Below are 21150 nucleotides of genomic sequence, written 5' to 3'. Positions count from 1 at the left end.
GGCATCTGACCACAGTGTTGCAGACATTGCAGAAGCACAAATTATTCGCAAAGTTCAATAAATGCGAATTCTGGTTAGAGAAGATGGAGTTCTTAGGCCACATTGTTTCCAGCAGTGGCATTGAGGTATACCCCGTGAAAGTTGCAGCAGTCAGAGATTGGGTTGTGCCGCAGAATGCGTCGGAGATCCGCAGTTTTCTTGGCTTAGCAGGATATTATCGAAAGTTAATCAAGGGATTCTCCTCGATTGCAGTTCCACTCACAACACTAACAAATAAGAATGTGAAATTTTTTTGGAGCGAGGAGTGTCAGAAGAGCTTCGATACTTTGAAGCAAGCTCTTATCTCAGCACCAGTTTTGGCTGTGCCATCAGGGTCCGGTGAGTTTGTTCTGTATACCGATGCTTCGAAGCTCGGTCTTGGCGCCGTATTGATGCAGCATGGGAGGGTGATAGCTTATGCTTCTAGACAGTTGAAAATCCATGAGAAGAACTACCCTACCCATGATCTAGAGTTGGCCGCCGTAGTTTTTGCACTGAAGATTTGGAGGCACTATCTGTATGGAGAGAAGTGCCAGATCTTTACCGACCACAAGAGCCTCAAGTATTTCTTTACGCAGAAGGAACTGAACATGCGTCAGAGGCGTTAGTTGGAGCTGGTGAAGGATTATGATTGTGACATTAGCTACCACCCGGGTAAAGCTAATGTAGTTGCGGATGCATTGAGCAGAAAAGTCGCAGTGATGGCTCATTTGACAGTTTCGAGACCTCTTCAGTTTGAGATGCAGAGGTTTGATCTTGAGACTTATCCTCGAGGTAGAGTTCCTGGTCTATCTACCATGACCATTCAGTCTTCCCTTATGGATCGTATTAGCAGTGGTCAGTCATCAGATGAGCAGTTGGCCAAGTGGAAGTAGAGAGATGAGGCCAAGGGCAGTCTCTTGTATTCAGTAAGTGATGGTATTGTGAGATACCGATACAGGATATGGGTTCCTAGCAGTGATTCTATCCGAGCAGATATCTTGTCAGAAGCCCATATGTCGGCGTACTCTATTCATCCAGAGAGTACGAAGATGTACAAAGATCTGCAGCTATTGTATTGGTGGCCTGGTATGAAGAAGGACATCAGACGATTTGTATCCGAGTGCCTAACTTGTCAGTTAGTGAAGGCCGAGCATCAGAGACCAGCAGGTTTGCTCAAGCCTCTTCCCATTCCCGAGTGGAAGTGGGAGAATGTTACCATGGACTTTGTGACCGGATTGCCGAGGTCAGCTAGAGGATCGAATGCCATCTGGGTGATTGTAGATCGTCTTACCAAATCAGCGCACTTCTTGCCTATTAAGACGACGTTCACCATGATTCAGTATGCAGAGCTGTATATCCGAGAGATAGTTCGACTCCATGGTATTCCTGTTTCTATCGTATCTGACAGAGATCCCAGATTCACTTCCTCGTTTTGAGAGAGCTTGCATTAGACTATGGGGACGAAGTTGCTGTTTAGCACAGCTTTCCATCCGCAGACAGATGGGCAGTCAGAGCGGGTTATTCAGATTTTTGAGGATCTTCTCCGTGCTTGCGTCATTGATTTCTCTGGGAGTTGGGAGTCGAACTTACCATTGGTAGAGTTCACCTATAACAACAGCTTTCAGTCAACGATAGGAATGGCTCCGTATGAAGCTTTGTATGGTCGCAAGTGCAGATCTCCTGTTCACTGGGATGAATTAGGAGAGAGAGCAGAGTTGTGTCCAGAGATTATTCAGGAGACTGTCGACGTAGTAGCCCGGATCCGTGATAGAATGAGGACTGCTCAGAGTCAACAGAAGAGCTATGCAGATCAGAGGAGGAGAGATTTAGAGTTCGTTGTCGGCGACCATGTCTTTGTGAAGGTGGCACCTATGAAGGGTGTCGTGCGATTTGGGAAGAAAAGGAAGCTCAGTCCGAGATTTATTGGACCATTTGAGATCCTCGACAGAGATGGGACGCTAGCTTATCGTGTGGCTCTTCCGCCGAATCTGGCCGGAGTACACAATGTCTTTCACGTCTCTATGCTGAGGAAGTATATGGCGAATCCTTCGCATGTCTTGAACTTCGAGCCGTTGCAACTTACTCCGCACCTATCTTATGAGGAGAGGCCAGTGCAGATCCTAGACAGGCAGGAGAAGAAACTTCGGAACAAGATGGTTAGGCGAGTCAAAGTCAAATGGCTCAATCATTCAGAGGAGGAATCTACATGGGAGTCTGAGCCGGAGATGAGAGATCGTTACCCCTAGTTATTCGGTGAGTTTTAATTTCGAGGACGAAATTTCTTTTAAGAAGGGGAGGATTGTAGAACCCGTAACTTAGACTACGTATAAGCCATGCATAATTCTAGTATTTTAAATGATTTTATTGCATGAGTATTTAAATTTAATTATTTCATGCAGTAGTTTGATTTTTATCATTACAGTTAATTCAGTGACGCCGGACTGGAGTTGGAGTTTAGAGATAAAATTTAAGATTTAGAAAACATTTCCAGAATTTATTTTAGCTAGCAAGTAAGTTAATTTAAGTTAAAAATGAAGTTCAAGGAATTATTTAAGTTACTTGAGGTGAGTAGAAAATAAATTCATTTAATTTCCTTAATTAAGGGGTTAGTTCACTAAATTAATTAAGGGATAGGTAAGGCTCTTAAGGTATTAAAATTTATCAACTAAACAACATTTCCCCTTCATTTTTATTGTGTAAATTCGGCCACCCTTAATTGATTAAGCATTGATATGCCAACTCACCCTTTGACCCATTCTTTGTTATTTTAGCATGCTAACCTTTTAATTATTAATCAACTTTAATTAATTAATTATTAAGCTTTATCCTAGTCTAGATTTGCATGAGAGAATCGGCCACTCATTCTAGATCCATCCAAGAAGCCATTTGATATCAACCAATTAAAATTTCAAAAAGAGAGTAGACTTGGTCTTGATTTCTTTCCCTATATTTTGCACCCATTCTCCTCACCCTCTTAACCACCATTCCCCCTCCCTTAGTCTCGAAATTCAGAGTGATTTTGGAAAGAAAAATTGTGGCTAGCACTAGAGGAAACTAGAGAGAAAAATTGAGAGCTAGTAAGGTAGGAAAGGAAGCGCTCCACCTCCTCCGCGCCGGATCGTTTCGTTCTTTCGTTTTCTTTCAAAACGAAACCAGGCATGCATATATTCTTCTTTGACTCTTCAATCAAGTCCTATTATCATTATTTTTACATTTCATGATCATCACTTCATGCTAAAACCGAAATATACCAACAATTTTCAGAAAATTAAACATGCAGATTTTCGGTCCCTCTTGTGCCTTCACGGTTTTGCTTGTTTTTGTATATTCAGGTGGTTGGCTCAACTCCAGGCTCCCAAGGAGACATCTAGACATGCATTAGGAGGCATTAGGACCACGTTGGTCCATTCAAACAAACCCCATGCATGATGAAATCCAAAAATGACAGCAGCTTTCCGTCGGTGCCATTTTGTGCTTCAAAAATTCGGTTTTTGCTGTCAAGGGGAAAGGATCTAATCTTGGCTGCCCTAAGGGCCTATAGCCATGGTTAGATCACTTCTATAGCATGTCTATGATGTGACTAAATCGTCCTTTTTGTGGCTTGGTCCATGGTGAATCGGTTTTTAATTAAAACGCTAGAACAGCCAGCACCCCCTTCGGCTTCTCCCTTTGTGCAGCATGTGTGGTTCGGTTTTGGTGGTTTGGTGTGGATCTTGGTTGGCCTATGGCCTGTAGCCACGGTTCATACCATGCCCTAGATGTCTATATCGTGTCATGGTCAATCAAATGGCCATTGGAACGATTAGTGACATCCAAAAAATAGCAATGCATCCTACGTGCAGAATTTGTTCTCGGTTGGAACGTTCGGTTGTTTGCTGGTGTGGTTCGAATTGTGGCTGGCCTAGGGCCCTTAGCCATGGTTCAAATCATTCCTTGGGATGTTGGTAAGAGGTTTTGGTTGGTGGTTCGAGCCCCAATGGCCATTAGCCTCGCAAACGACGCAAGCAAACCAAGCACAGTTGCTGTATTTTTGGACAGCAACTTGCTGTGTCGGTTCAGTGGCTTGTTCTAGTTCTCGGTTGGCTTTTAGCCCATGGCCTTGGACTGGACAGTGCCTCATTGAGTTATGAAGGTAATATTTTTGACCGTTTGTGATTCGGATCATTTTTGAGGTCGTACGAGAATTTACGGTGCGATGTGCCAAATTGACTCTCGAAAGAGCGTTTCATGTTTTGGCCTCCATTCACCTAGATATCGGCCCTCACCATTTTTGGAGCATTATTTTATCATTTTAGGCGTATGTTAATCATGACTACATGATGATTCAGTGTTTGTTCGGGTTGGTTCGGAGTCGTGATTAAATACGAAGTCGGTAGGCGTAATTGTCACATTTTTGAAGGTTATTGCATAGTTTGGTCCCATAAATCTATTGCATATTTTTCATGACATATTTAGGTTGCAGCGAGCCTGGGAGCGATCCAATCCATTCAGTAAAATTGTTACAGGATATTTAATTCAGTTATTTAATTATATTACGTGCAAAAATACAAATTTTGAGATTTATGCGATATGGCTTGTGGTCACTTTACTATCATGATTAAATCCGTTCGCCAGTTACAGGTCCGGTCGTCAGTTACCGGTTATAAGAGCATTACTAAGTCCTGTCGCCAGTTACAGGCCCGGTCGCCAGTTACCGGTCAGTTCAGTTGTTTCACTCAGCACTGTGGCAGTGGTCTGATAAGACGTACATTACTAAGTCTTGTCGCAAGTTACAGGCCCGGTCGCCAGTTACCGGTCTGTTCAGTTCAGGGACCACATGCGTAGACCATAATCTCACCAGAAAATTATTACAGGCTATTTCAGTACAGGGCTCCAAGGAGCAAACATTTTCACTATGATTTTCAGTTAAGTTATGCACGTATTATAATTAATCATGACACAACATTTTTACGTTATGCCTCATGACATGATATTTTCACTTGCATGCAAGCTTATTATTTATTTCTTTACTTGCTATTTACGATATATGCATGTTGAGTCTTTAGACTCACTAGACTTGATTGTTGTAGGTGCTGATGATGTCGGGACCGAGGGCGGGGACCAGTGAGCAGGCTCGAGTCGGCAGTAGTAGGACCCGAGAACCTCAGTTCAGCATTTATTATTATTTGATGGCTCAAACATTTTAATTGTCGTTGGAAAAACCTTTTACTATTATTTCGAAAATGTTATTTTCTTCCGCTGCCACTTTGAACATCAAACTTTATTTATCAGTTCAGTTATGATGAGGCAATTTTAATTATTTAAAAGAAAAATTTTAAATTTTCCGCAAATTTTCAAGTAAGGATTTTTAGGCCTCGACAGGACCTTGACCAGCTTGGTTACTTTGTTCCGAAGTTTCCGTTCCTCTCGGTCTAGGATTTGGACAGGTCTTAACTCATACGACAGATCTGGAGCAAGCTGCAACGGCTCATAACTCAAAACATGCGAAGGATTTGCTAAGTACTTCCTCAGCATCGAAACGTGGAATACATTGTGTACACCGGTCATATTCGGCGATAGGGCTACACGATAAGCTAGTTTCCCAACTCTGTCAAGAATCTCGAATGGTCCAATAAATCTCGGACTAAGCTTGCCTCTTTTCCCAAATCTCATAACACCCTTCATAGGTGCTATCTTTACAAAAACATGATCACCTACGGCAAACTCAATATCTCTTCTTCTCTTGTCAGCATAAATCTTTTGGCGACTCTGGGCGGTCTACATCCTGGCACGAATCTTGACCACTACATCTGCAGTCTGCTGAACAATCTCTGGACCAAGTTCCGATATCTCACCGACCTCATCCCAATGAATCGGCGATATGCACTTCCTTCCATACAATGCCTCGTAGGGAGCCATACCTATAGATGATTGAAAACTGTTGTTGTTGGTAAACTCCACTAGAGGTAGCTTAGATTCCCAAGTCCCCTGGAAATCGATCATACAGTCTCGCAATAAATCCTCCAAAATCAAAATCAATCGCTCAGACTGGCCATTTGTCTGAGGGTGGAAAACTGTACTGAATAGCAACTTGGTCCCCAAGGCTGCATGCAAACTCTTCCAAAAGGACAATGTAAACCTCGGGTCCCTGTCGGACACAATAGAAACTGGGATCCCGTGAAATCGAACTATCTCACTGATATAGAGCTCCGCCATACTGCTTCATGGAAAAATTCATCATCACTGGCAAGAAGTGTGCCGACTTAGTAAGTCGATCCACTTTAACCCAAACAGCATTGGATCCTCTTAATGACCTCGGCAAACCAATAACGAAGTCAATGCTGATATTCTCCCACTTCCACTCGGGGATAGGGAATGGTTTAAGCATCACTGCTTGCCTCTGATGCTCTGCCTTCACCTGCTGACAAGTGAGACATTTAGACACAAATTGGCGGATGTCTCTCTTCATACCTGGCCACAAATACAGAATCTGTAAATCCTTGTACATCTTGGTACCTCCTGGATGAATGGAATACGGTGATGCATGTGCCTCTGTCATAATATCCTCTCTAATCAAATCAACACTAGGCACCCACATCCTTCCTCTATACCTCACAATACCATCGGACACTGTGTAGAGTACACTGCCCTTGGCTTCATCCTTCAGTCGCCATTTCTGCAACTGCTCATCTGAAGGCTAACCTCTATGGATTCGATCAAACAAAGAAGAGTGGACTGTCAGATTAGACAGCTTAGGAGCTCTGCCCTTAGGATACACCTTTAAATAAAATCTCTGAATCTCTGACTGAAGAGATATCTGTACTGACAGTTGTGCTATGACTGTAACTTTTCTGCTCAAAGCATCTGCCACAACATTAGCTTTCCCTGGATGGTAGCTAATTTCACAATCGTAGCCTTTCACTAACTCTAGTCACCGTCTTTGTCTCATATTCAGTTCTTTCTGCGCGAAGAGATACTTGAGACACTTGTGATCCGTGAATATCCGACATTTCTTGCCGTACAAGTAATGTCTCCATATCTTCAACGCAAAGACGACAACGGCTAACTAAAGATAATGGGTCGGGTAGTTTTTCTCATGCACCTTCAACTGTATGGAGGCATAAGCTATGACCCAGCTTATGCCTCGACCATGCTGCATCAAAACTACGCCTAAACCGAGCTTAGAGGCATCGGTGTATAACACAAAATTGCCTTGCCCTGATGGCATGGCTAACACTGGCGCAGAAATAAGAGCTTGCTTCAAAGTATCAAAGCTCTTCTGACATTCATCACTCCACACGAACTTGGCATTCTTCTTGGTCAATGAGGTGAGTGGCACTGCATCCGAAGAAAATCCCTGAATAAATTTTCTTTAATAGCCTGCTAAGCCTAGGAAACTACAAATCTCTGACGCATTCTTCGGTTCAACCCATTTCTTAATTGCTGCTACCTCAGCTGGATACACCTCAATGCCACTGCTTCAAATTACATGACCCAAAATCGCTACCTTCTCCATCAAAAATTCACAATTACTTAATTTTTCAAACAACTTGCGACTCTGCAAGACCTGCAAAATTGTATCCAAATTCTGATTGTGCTCCTCATGGCTGTTCGAGTAAATGAGAATGTTGTCGATGAACACTATGACGAACTGATTTAGGTAGGGCTGGAATACTCGATTCATCAAGTCCATAAAAATCGCTGGAGCATTCTTTAGTCCAAACGGCATCACTAAAAACTCTTAATGCCCATACCTGGTTCTGAAGGCTGTCTTATGAACATCTGTATTTTTAACATTCGGCTGATGATACCCTGATCGAAGATCTATCTTAGAGAAAATTATAGCTCTCTGCAACTGATCAAACAAATCCTCGATCCTTGGAAGTGGGTATTTATTCTTGATCGTTACCTTGTTTAGTTCTTGGTAATCGATACACAGTCTCATGTTCTCATCGGTCTTCTTCACGAAGAATACTGGTGCGCCCCATGGTGAGAAACTAGGGCAAATGATTTCCTTGACAAAAAGCTCCAGAATCTGCTGTTTGAGCTCTAACATCTCAGCTGGAGTTAGTCGGTACGGTGCCTTAGAAATTGGCACAGTACCTGGCACAAGATCAATAGCGAACTCCACCTCTCTCTCTGGTGGAAGGCCTGTGAAGTCATCTGGAAAAACGTCAGGAAAATCTCTGACCATTGGAATATCAGATATCGACGGAGTAGGTACGTAAGATGCGGAAATAATACTGGCCAAGAAAGCCTGATGTAACGTACCGTACTTTTTGCTACTTAAAATTTGCGGAAAAATTAAAAATTTTCTTTATGAGTAACCAAACTTCAAAATCGATAAAGTAAACCGTACGTCCCAAAAAGTAGATGCAACAAAAGATTTTAAAATAAGGTTTGACCAAAGTATTTGTTCAAAATCTCATAACCAGTAGCGCGAAATCAGAGTATTTGACATTTGATAAAGACTTAAAACTTGGGCGGTCCTCGGGTCTAGCCTCCTGCTCAGTCCAAGCCAGCTCCTTGGTCTCCACCCCTAGTCTCCTCAAAATCATCTTCACCTGCATCGATCAAGTCTAGTGAGTCTAAAGAATCAACACGTATAAACTGGAAGTAACAAGTAATACGTAATAAAATCACAAGCAACTTTAAAATAGAAAGTACATACTGAAACTTGAACTTGCATATCAAAAGCTTGAACATACGTACATACATACATAGACGTGCCATTGTCATAAAACTTTTCTTAAACATGTTTGCATACTTGAACATACATGACTTCATCATTTTGCGTAGAAGCATGTTTCAAAGACAGTGACCAATAACATAAATCGCCTGATCAGACTAAACCACAGTACTGGGCTGACAGGGACGAATCCACTGCCACATACATGATGTAACGACCCATTACAGGCCCAGTGGACTGCCCATACGGCCCACTGCCCCGATCGACCCAAGGCTGTCCCGATCTTGGGCTCCATCAAAGGGGCTTTTTCCCTCACGGGCTTTCCATAGGCGTCGTACGGGTTACTCATAGAATCTCCCCCTCCCTACCAAGGGGTTTCTTTCGCCTCCACAAGACTCGATCCCATGATCTATAGGATAAGTACATTGATATCAAGAGTCCTGGTACCAATTGAGCTACTCTAAATGTAACACTTGTGACTAAAATGCATAATTAGTGCGGAAGCTTTAAAATATAATTTGGAGAAAATGTGTACTTTTAAAAAAATTTGGGCAGCATCTCCCCACAAATAGGACATGCCACCTGCCTCAAGCAACACATAAAATACATGTAAAAGATTTTCATATACATCAGATACCATTTAATATAGTATCTACACATATTTTTATTTCAAATACCAAAACAAGATTTTCAGTGTTTCCCAAAATAACCATAACCATCATAACAAAAATAGCGTCCAATTGAAATCTCCAAAGTTTGGCATAATCCCTTCTCTTGCTTCGACAACTCAAGGATGATCAGTCTTTCTTACCTGTGCCTGCATCACATGAACATAACTCGAATGAGTATAAAACTCAGCAAATGGAATAAATACTAACAAGATACATATATATAATTTTATTGTAAAACATAAAAGGAATAGCCTCAATTTCATTTTCTTGAAAACATTAACCATTTCATTTCATAAACGTCGATTCATCATTAATATCATCCGTCAAGAATCATAATACAACAATACATAAGGATGATATTCATTTCATTGATTAACTGAAGAATTAATAGTTCTTATAGGATAGTTCATTCATTACTAACCCTCTTCGTAAAAACGAATCTTATAGGAGGGACACGTACCTCTGCATAAAATGCATCTTATAAGAGAGAACATGTTTTCATCGTTAATAGGCCAATTACATTGCGGATTTAGAATTGCCAGAGGCAACACCGCTACTATCACTATCAATCCAATCATTCAATCATATAAAACTTCATTCAAGCATTTTATCGAACATCTTAGAGGCGTCATATATAGTTTAACTTCTTTCATTCAAAAATGCATATAATTGCACTACCATATATACATATTTACATATATATATCATGAATGGAATTGAAAGGATTTAGCATCATAAAATCATCAAAACACATACATATAGGATCATGTGATGCATTGAAGAAATGATTCTACTTACAACACTTGGAGCACTTGGTTTCCTAAACCTTTATGGTGATCCTACAATAATAAACCCAATAACTAACCATCAACACTCGAATAACATTGTATGACCATTTAATCCAATACATCAATCACAACTATCAAGCCCTAACTCCACCATCTTCAATAACTCAAGAACAAGAAGAAAAACCACTTACCTTTGTCCCTTTCACTAAAAAGATGAAGTTCCAACTCCGGATTGATGATTAATTTGCTTGATTGAAAGAAAGGATGAGAATAAAATGAAGAACCCTAGCTTGGAATCGTAGGAGAAGAGAAATGAGGAGAAGGGAAATGAAGAAAATGAGAGTCTCATTCGATTTTATACCTTCAAACACCCAAAACACGCTTTTGTACTGTGCTGGGCGCTCGGACGGTCATAAATTACCGCCCTAGCGCGGACGTTTCTGTCCAAAACACAAAATTCCAGAAGCAGTGGCGCTCGGGCGGCCATTTCTTACCGCTCGGGCGCCGCTCTGTGCACAGCCGTCTCAAAGATCGCCTCCGAAATGCCTCTTCCCATCATAATTTGGAAAAGTGGTAAACAGAAAAGTTGTAGCTCTATGTCTTGGCTTGCATCTCCAATTAGCCTCATGTCATTTGAAGGTCTGAGCAAAAAGTTATGCTCAATCTCCCAACATGTGTCACTGGAGAAACGACAATACACACGACACACTTCGAGGCGCTTTTGTCTTGTCTTCGACAATGATTTGAACAAAACTCAAAGCATGAAAGTTATAGGCTGATGTCTTATCTTTTTAATGAAAGTGGTCTCACATCATTTGGATCAAAATACAAAACTTTATGCTAAAAACCACAACTACTGCCACATTTTCATACCATTTTAGCACTTCCATTACCTATTTGGCTAAGGATCAACCTTCTATCCTACCCATCCATTCTTTGTTTCATTCTATATCATTCAATACCATTCATATCATATCTTGAAGCCTTAAACCATCACCATTACATCTCATATCCCAAACGATCATCATCATAAACTATAAGAGTAATAATAAACATACTTAATCATAATCATTACCTTACATCATATAAATACGGATGTCTGGGCATTACAATTCTCCCCTCCTTAAGAAATTTCGTCCTCGAAATTGCCATTACTGTGCGAATAACTCAGGATATCGTTGTTTCATTTCCTCCTCTGGTTCCCACGTTGCTTCTTCAACCAACTGATTACGCCAAAGAATCTTGATAATGCCGATCTCCTTATTCCTCAGTACTTTAACCTTGCGATCTAAAATCTGGATTGGTACTTCTTGATAAGTCAAGTTTGGCATCAGGTTCAATGGTTAATGTCTGAGAACATGGGAAGGGTTCGAGATGTACTTCCTGAGCATTGAGACGTGAAATACATTGTGGACTCTATCCAAGTCCGGCGGTAAAGCTAGACGATATGCTCTTTCTCCTATCCTGTCCAGAATTTCAAATGGCCCGATAAATCTTGGGCTCAGCTTACCTTTCTTCCCGAATCTCATTACCCCTTTGAGAGGAGCAATTTTGATAAAGACATGATCTCCAACTTCAAACTCCAAAGGCCTCCTTCGGTTAACGGCATAACTTTTCTGTCTGGTTTGGGCCGTCTTCATTCTGTCCTTGATTAAAGTAATCACATCAGTTGTCTGTTGGACCAATTCTGGTCCTAACAACTTTCTTTCACCGACTTCATACCAGTTCAATGGTGACCTACATTTTCTGCCATACAATGCCTCGTATGGTGCCATGCCAATCGTCGCCGGATAACTATTGTTATATGTAAATTCCGCAAGTGGCAATTTAGAATCCCAGCTACCAGGGAAGTCAATCGTGCAGGCTCGTAGCATATCTTCAAGAATCTGAATTACCCTCTCTGACTGCCCGTCACTCTGAGGATGATAAGCTGTGCTAAAAGCCAACCTGGTGCCCAATGCTCTGTGCAAGCTCTTCCAGAATTCAGAAGTAAACCTTGGGTCACGATCAGATACAATTGACACAGGGATACCATGAAGTCTCACAATCTCAGCTACATAGACTTCGGCATAATGGTTCATTGTAAACTTTGTCTTGACCGGAAGAAAATGAGCCGACTTGGTTAACCTGTCAACAATCACCCAGATGGAGTTGTAACCCTTTGGTGTTCTTGGAAGTCCCATTACAAAATCCATGGTGATGTGCTCCCACTTCCACTGAGATATTGGGAGGGATTGCAAAGTTTTAGCAGGTCTTTGATGCTCAATCTTTACTTGCTGACATGTTAGACATTAAGATATAAACTTTGCAATATCACTTTTTATACCTGGCCACCAGTATAGATGACGGAGATCCTGATACATCTTGGCACTACCTGGATGTATCGAGTATGGCGCGGTATGAGCCTTTGTCAAAACATCTCGTCGAATGTCATCACCACTAGGAACACATATCCGACCTCTCCACGTTAACAAATCATCGGTGTTCATTGTAAACTCTGTATTTCCTTTCTCATCGGCTTTCGATCGCAATTCCATCAATTGATTATCATTAGGCTGCTCCTGTCGTATCCTATTTGACAACGTAGGTCGAATAACTAAAGCTGAAAGTCTAGCTATGGTCCCTTTCTCTACCATAGCGATCTCGCTCCTTTGAAGATCCAATAACAACGGCTTCTGAATCAATGAACTCAAAGAAGAAACAGACTTACGGCTCAAAGCATCTGCAACAACGTTTGCTTTACCTGGGTGGTAGCTAATGGTCACATCATAATCTTTAACAAGTTCTAACCACCTCCTCTGCCGCATATTGAGTTCCTTCTGAGAGAATAGATATTTCAAGCTCTTATGGTCTGTGAAAACTTCACATTTCTCGCCATACAGATAATGCCTCCATATTTTCAATGCGAAGACCACTGCAGCCAACTCAAGATCGTGGGTGGGATAATTCTTCTCGTAATCCTTCAACTGACGAGAAGCATAAGCGATTACTTTCCCACGCTGCATTAGTACAGCTTCAAGTCCCATCTTTGACACATCGGTGTAAACAATAAAATCTTTAGTACCGCACGGAAGTGCTAGGATAGGGGTTGATGTCAACTTGTCTTTCAACACTTGAAATCCGTGTTGGCACTCGTTTGTCCACTCAAACTTCACCGCTTTGCTCGTAAGATTTGTTAATGGCAGGGCTATTTTGGAGAAATTGGCAATAAAACGTCGATAATAACCTGCCAAACCAAGAAAACTACGCACCTCGGAGACTGTCGTAGGAATAGGCCATTGTTTAATCGCTTCAATCTTCATGGGATCCAGAGCAATGCCGTCTCTCGAAACGATATGGCCCAGAAATGATACTTGCTCTAACCAGAATTCACACTTTTTCAACTTTGCGTATAACTGTTTTTCCCTTAATAACTTCAATACAGTTATGAGATGCTCGGCATGGAGTTCCCGAGTCTTGGAATATATCAATATATCATCAATGAAAACAATAACGAAGCTATCCAGACATGGCTTGAAGACCCGGTTCATTAGATCCATGAAGACAGACGGAGCGTTCGTCAACCCGAATGACATGACGAAGAACTCATAATGGCCATACCTGGTTCTGAATGCAGTTTTAGGGATGTCGGCTTCCCTAACTTTCAGCTGATAATAACCAGAACGCAGATCGATCTTTGAAAACACTGTCGCTCCCTGTAGTTGATCAAAGAGATCGTCAATCCTCGACAATGGATATTTATTCTTGATCGTGGCTTTGTTGATCTCTCTGTAATCAATGCACAATCGCAAAGATCCATCTTTATTTTTGACAAATAAAACTGGAGCTCCCCACGGAGAAGAACTCGGACGAATAAAGCCTTTGTCTAATAGATCCTGCAACTGATTCTTTAGTTCCTTCATTTCAGTCGGGGCCATACGGTAAGGAGCTTTCGAAATCGGAGCAGTACCTGGAACCACGTCAATCACAAACTCAACTTCACGGTCAGGTGGCAATCCAGGCACAACATCTGCAAATACGTCAGGAAAATCCCGAGCTACCTCAATCTCATTCAATTTCATTGTCATCTCGGTATTCACATCTATCACAGCAGCTAAAAACCCCTGACACCCCTCAGATAACATTTCCTGAGCTTTGAGACAAGAAATATAAGGAGTGCAAAGCGAAATACCTGAACTCTGAAAAATTCTGTTATCATCATCTTCTGTAGGAAATCGCACCGTCTTAGCCAAGCAATCAATAACGGCACGATATGACGATAGCCAGTCCATTCCCAAAATAACATCAAATGCCACCATGGGAATAATAATAAGATCAACAAAATAGATTTCTCATTTACTTGCACTGTACAACCTTTAATAATGCTGGAAGGCCATAATTCATCTCCCGATGGCAACAAAATACTATAGTGGAGGGGTTCAAAAGATGGAACAACATTCAAAGAGCGCAAGAAAATTTCAGACATAAAGGAATGTGTAGCACCAGTGTCAATCAATGTAATAGCGGCCTTGCCTGAAATTAAGATAGTACCTGATATAATAAAAGAATCAGGATTTGCGCCTTCTTTGGTCATTGTGAAGATTCTGCCTTGAACTCTATCCTTCCCTTTCTCACCCTTCACTGGACAATTTTTGATAACATGTCCAACACCTCCACAACGAAAGCATCGATTACTTCCAACCAAGCATTCACCTATATGCATTTTACCACATTTTGGACATACAGGTCGATCATATGTAGGCGGTGGAATAGGAGCTTTGGGTCGATGCTCCTATTTTTCTTTGCCTCTGAACTTGCCCTTACCTTTCCATCCCGATCCTTGGCTTTTAGTAGAAAAATCTTGGCGCTTCAACTATATTTCTCTTTCAATTTCCTTCTCGTCCTGCTCGGCCATCCTTGCTTTTTCAACAATCTCTTTCTATGAAGCAGCTTTAGACATTTGAACGTCTCTTTTAATTTCAGCTCAGACACCACTAAGAAAATGCTCGCCCTTTTCGATGTCATTGCTGGCCAGATATGGGGCAAACTGACACCCCTCTTCGAATTTGAGAATATACTCTTGCATTGACATATTTCCTTGCTTTAGTTCTAGAAATTCCTTCACTTTCTGACTTCGAACATCTCGAGGAAAATATTTGTCGTAAAATAAATCTTTAAACTCCTGCCACTTGAGTGCCGAGACATTAACTGATATCTTGGTGGCGTCCCACCAAGTCCTCGCCGTCTTGGTCAGTAGAAAAATGGCACAGCTGACTCGATCATTATCTTCAAACTGAAGGTAATCATAAATAGCCTCCACAGCTTTGACCCATTCCAAGGCGACCATGGGATCAGTGCTACCATCAAATTCTGGTGGCTTCATCTTGCGAATTATTTTGTATGCGCTTTCACAAATGGGCTCGGGCCTCACTTGCTCTCTCTCTCTCCCTCGCCCTGCATGCTGCATCCGTAAGAGGTGCTGAATCTGCTCGCCATGTACCTTTGCATGTTCTTTCAGTAACTTGCTAAATTCACCAACCACTCTAGATGATGAACTATCCTCCCCTTCTGTTGCTTTACGCTTAGGCGGCATGATCCTATGATACATATTAGTTTAAAACCATTTCCATACATAACATATCATAATTATTGAGGCTACACATCCATATTAGATCAAATGATGCAGGTACATACATACCGAATTGTCGACAACAGAGGAAGTCATATGCCAAATCATTGGTCCGAAAACCTCGGCTCTGATACCACTAAATGTAACAATTGTGACTAAAATGCATAATTAGTGCGGAAGCTTTAAAATATAATTTGGAGAAAATGTGTACTTTTAAAAAAAATTTGGCAGCATCTCCCACAAATAGGACATGCCACCTGCCTCAAGCAACACATAAAATACATGCAAAAGATTTTCATATACATCAAATATCATTTAATATAGTATCTACACATATTTTTAATTCAAATACCAAAACAAGATTTTCAGTGTTTCCCAAAATAACCATAACCATAACATAACAAAAATAGCGTCCAATTGAAATCTCCAAAGTTTGGCATAATCCCTTCCCTTGCTTCGACAACTCAAGGATGATCAATCTTTCTTACCTGTGCCTGCATCACATGAACATAACTGGAATGAGTATAAAACTCAGGAAATGGAATCAATACTAACAAGATACATATATATAATTTTATTGTAAAACATAAAAGGAATAGCCTCAATTTCATTTTCTTGAAAACATTAACCATTTCATTTCATAAACGTCGAATCATCATTAATATCATCCGTCAAGAATCATAATACAACAATACATAAGGATGCTATTCATTTCATTGATTAACTGAAGAATTGATAGTTCTTATAGGATAGTTCATTCATTACTAACCCTCTTCGTTAAAACGAATCTTATAGGAGGGACACGTACCTCTGCATAAAATGCATCTTATAAGAGAGCACATGTTTTCATCATTAATTGGCCAATTACATTGCGGATTTAGAATTGCCAGAGGCAACACCGCCACTATAACTATCAATCCAATCATTCAATCATATAAAACTTCATTCAAGCATTTTATCGAACATCTTAGAGGCGTCATATATAGTTTAACTCCTTTCATTCAAAAATGCATATAATTGCACTACCATATATACATATTTACATATATATATCATGAATGGAATTGAAAGAAGTCAGCATCATAAAATCATCAAAACACATAAATATAGGATCATGTGATGCATTGAAGAAATGATTCCACTTACAACACTTGGAGCACTTGGTTTCCTAAACCTTTATGGTGATCATACAATAATAAACCCAATAACTAACCATCAACACTCAAATAACAACATTGTATGACCATTTAATCCAATACATAAATCACAACTATCAAGCCCTAACTCCATCATCTTCAATAACTCAAGAACAAGAAGAAAAACCACTTACCTTTGTCCCTTTCACTAAAAAGATGAAGTTCCAACTCCGGATTGAAGATTAATTTGCTTGATTGAAAGAAAGGATGAGAATAAAATGAAGAACCCTAGCTTGGAATCGTAGGAGAAGAGAAAGGAGGAGAAGGGAAATGAAGAAAATGAGAGTCTCATTCGATTTTATACCTTAAAACACCCAAAACACGCTTTTGTACTGTGCTGGGCGCTCGGGTGGTCATAAATTACCGCCCTAGCGCGGACGTTTCTGTCCAAAACCCAAAATTCCAAAAGCAGTGGGGCTCGGGCGGCCATTTCGTACCGCTCGGGCGCCGCCCTGCGCACAGCCGCCTCAAAGATCGTCTCCGAAACGCCTCTTCCCATCATAATTTGGAAATGTGGTAAACAGGAAAGTTGTAGCTCTATGTCTTGGCTTACATCTCCAATTAGCTTCATGTCATTTGAAAGTTTGACTAAAAAGTTATGCTCAATCTCCCAACATGTGTCACTGGAGGAACGACGATACACACGACACACTTCGAGGCGCTTTTGGCTTGTCTTCCACAATGATTTGAAAAAAACTCAAAACATGAAAGTTATAGGCCTATGTCTTATCTTTCTAATGAAAGTGGCCTCACATCATTTGGATCACAATACAAAACATTATGCTAAAAACCACAACTACTGCCACATTTTCATACCGTTTTAGCACTTCCATTACCTATTTGGCTAAGGATCAACCTTCTATCGTACCCATCCATTCTTTGTTTCATTCTATATCATTCAATACAATTCATATCATATCTTGAAGCCATAAACCATCACCATTACATCACATATCCCAAACAATCATCATCATAAACCATAAGAGTAATAATAAACATATTTAATCATAATCATTACCTTACATCATATAAATACGGATGTCTAGGCGTTACACATGAGATCCCCTTTCATGCTTTAACGGGTGGATTGGTGCCTGTTCATACTTTAACGCTTTTCAATCCTGATCTTTACCCGTTCATGATTTAACGGGGTGGATTGGTCTCTAGTCATGCTTTACCGCTTTCCATTCCCATACAAAAATTAGTAACAAGACATTTAGCATACCTCAAAAACTTAAAAGTATTTTCTTTGCACGTCGAACATACTTACTTGGCGTTGAGGGATTCGTTAGATCTCGTTTGGGACATTGCTGCACATGCCACCATGAACTTTAAATTCCACAACTTAATCATGCCTATCGAATGCATCACCCAATGAATTACTAAACTATGACCTTCTACAAATGCTCGGGACTTCACGTTAATAACCAACATACTAACCCTCGACTCAACCCCGAACAAATCTTGTCAAAAAGTATGAATTTCCTCACCCAAAAGAACGTACGGACCTTGCTTAAAACATAGTTCAACGTTCCCAAATAAAACTTCAGGACATATAAATTAACTTTTAGTATACTAGGACATAACGACTTAATAGTACCCAAAAGAAGCAAGAACACCTAGATTTAAAGCCAAAAATCTTCCCGATGCAGCGTCTAGGCGCTGCAGCGCCAGGCTAGCAACTAAGCGCTGCCTGATGCGTACCTGCAACGCTGTGGCGCTGCTCTGCAGCACCTAGGCGCTTGCTGGCACGTACCTGCAGCACTGCGGTGCTCGCAGTGCGGCGCTGCGGCGCTAGTCCTGCACTAGCACACCCCAAAATTCTGCACACGAGTTCCCTATGACTTCTAATGCATGCACAACTTAACCAACCCGAGACAACACCTCGAAATTCACATTATCAACCCCATGGACACTCCTAAACAAAGCAAGGTACCTCCGACGATTCCCAACGAAGCTTGCAACAAGAAATTCTCAAGAACACGTCAACAACAAAAATTTTTCAGAAAACGCAGTTTGAGTTGTCCTACGAAAATGATCATATCTCACTTAATTTGTATCCAAATAATTCGACTTATATATCAAATCGAAGGTATCGAAAAGATCTACGTTTCATATGTTGAAAGTTTTCCCAAAATCTTGACCGAAAAATCGCAGTAATTCAAAATACAGTGAAAAACGAAATTTCAGATCTAAAACCGTTCAAAAATCGATTCGACAAGTTTATGCTCAAATTTCCACATAATATACTCATGTTTTTATACATAATCAACATCACAAAACGTAATATAACGAGATCGATTCAGAAACAACATATTATACATGCCTTTTGATAATTAAAAGTACCGGAACGACGATACCGACGCGGGGAAAGATGCGAGGTTGATCCAGGACGATCGTGGAACGATATTCTCTCACTAATGCACACGAAAATCTGCTGGAAAAGAGAAGGAAAGGGGGCGGCTGCAAGAACATGTAGAACCCTAGGTTTTGCTCTTTTAAAAATTAAAAATCTGAATGTGTGTGTGTGTGTTTTACGGTTTCTAGTGTGTGTTATAGTGGGTGTTTGCGTGTTGTTAATAAAATTACGAGGGGTAATTAGTGAGTTAATTGGCTAATTAAAAACACTAATAACAAATAAACCCACTACATAAAATACTAATATCTCACTAAAATACTAGCATCAATAGAATTAAAATAAAGCACACAAAAGATTACTTTAAAAGTTTTAAAATTCTTAAATCACTAAATTAATAAATTAAGCTTCAAAATGCTAAACTAAATAAATTATTTAAAATGCTCCATCCTTAAGTAAAAATAAAATACCATCTATTAAAATTGCCAAAATTTTCGCCGGTCTCTTCTCCTCGATCCCGCATCGAATAATCGCCTGAAACATGAAACTCGAAAAACATTTTAACGTGCATCACATAAACATGAATAATTTAGAATAATGCAATTTGAATAAATAATGCGTCATTAAAATAACTTTTAAATTTTAAATAATGATTTAACCATTAGATAAATGCATGGAATTTACGTGTACTGATTTTGGGCTCTACAGTTCCTCCCCCACTTATATAAATTTCGTCCTCGAAATTAAATCTTACTAAATAACTCTGGGTAGCGGATTCTCATGTCCGCTTCTGCCTCCCAAGTGGCCTCTTCCACCAATTGGTTTAGCCACCGGACTTTGACCAACTTGGTCACTTTGTTCCGAAGTCTCCGCTCCTGTCTGTCTAGGATTTGAGTGGGTCTTTCCTCATATGACAGGTCTGGAGCCAACTGCAACGGCTCGTAGCTCAAAACATGCGAAGGATTAACTAGATACTTCCTCAACATCGAGACGTGGAACACATTGTGTACCCCGGCCAGATTCGGCGGAAGGGCAACACGATAAGCTAGTGTCCCAACTCTGTCAAGAATCTCGAATGGTCCAATAAACCTCGGACTCAGCTTTCCACTTTTCCCAAATCTCATAACACCTTTCATAGATGCTATCTTCACAAAAACGTGATCACCTACGGTAAACTCTAGATCCATTCTCCTCTTGTCAGCATAACTCTTTTGGCGACTCTGGACGGTCTTCATCCTGTCTCGAATCTTGACCGCCACATCTGCAGTTTGTTGAACAATCTCTGGACCAAGTTCTGCTCTTTCACCGACTTCGTCCCATTGAATTGGCGATCTGCATTTCCTTCCATACAATGCTTCATAGGGAGCCATACCTATAAATGATTGGAAACTGTTGTTGTACTAAACTCCACTAAAGGTAGCTTAGATTCCCAAGTCCCGTGGAAATCGATCATTCAGGCTCGCAATAAATCCTCCAAAATTTGAATCACTAGCTTAGACTGGCCATCTGTCTGCGGGTGAACAGCTGTACTGAATAGAAACTTCGTCCCCATGGCTGTATGTAGGCTCTTCTAGAAGGACGATGTAAACCTTGGGTCCCTGTCGGACACAATGGAAACTGAGATCAAATGCAACCGAACTATCTCTCTAATATAAAGCTCCTCATACTGCATCATGGAGAAAGTCATCTTCACTGGCAAGAAATGCACTGACTTAGTGATTCGATCCACTATGACCCAAATGGAATTTGATCTTCTAACTGATCTCGGCAAGCCAACAATGAAGTCCATGGTGATATTCTCCCATTTTCACTCGGGGATAGGGAGTGGCTTAAGCATCCCTG

General features: G+C 40.7%; 1 protein-coding gene across 1 annotated transcript; it reads right to left on the bottom strand.

The window, feature by feature from the left end:
• Positions 1-6193: 6193 nt before the first annotated feature.
• LOC142520248 (uncharacterized) lies at positions 6194-14850 on the bottom strand. Its single transcript, XM_075623252.1, has 9 exons — positions 14502-14850; positions 13970-14352; positions 13139-13843; positions 12566-12823; positions 12276-12424; positions 11555-11885; positions 11304-11443; positions 7508-7607; positions 6194-6418 (listed from the first exon to the last, which is right to left on the bottom strand). Exons 1-9 carry the CDS (start codon positions 14848-14850, stop codon positions 6194-6196), a joined length of 2640 nt encoding a protein of 879 aa, XP_075479367.1.
• Positions 14851-21150: the final 6300 nt, after the last annotated feature.

Source organism: Primulina tabacum, chromosome 12 (assembly GCF_025594145.1).
Source record: "Primulina tabacum isolate GXHZ01 chromosome 12, ASM2559414v2, whole genome shotgun sequence".
NCBI lineage: Eukaryota > Viridiplantae > Streptophyta > Magnoliopsida > Lamiales > Gesneriaceae > Primulina > Primulina tabacum.
Note: the sequence above shows the minus strand (reverse complement) of the source record. Positions and strands in the feature narration are given on the sequence as shown.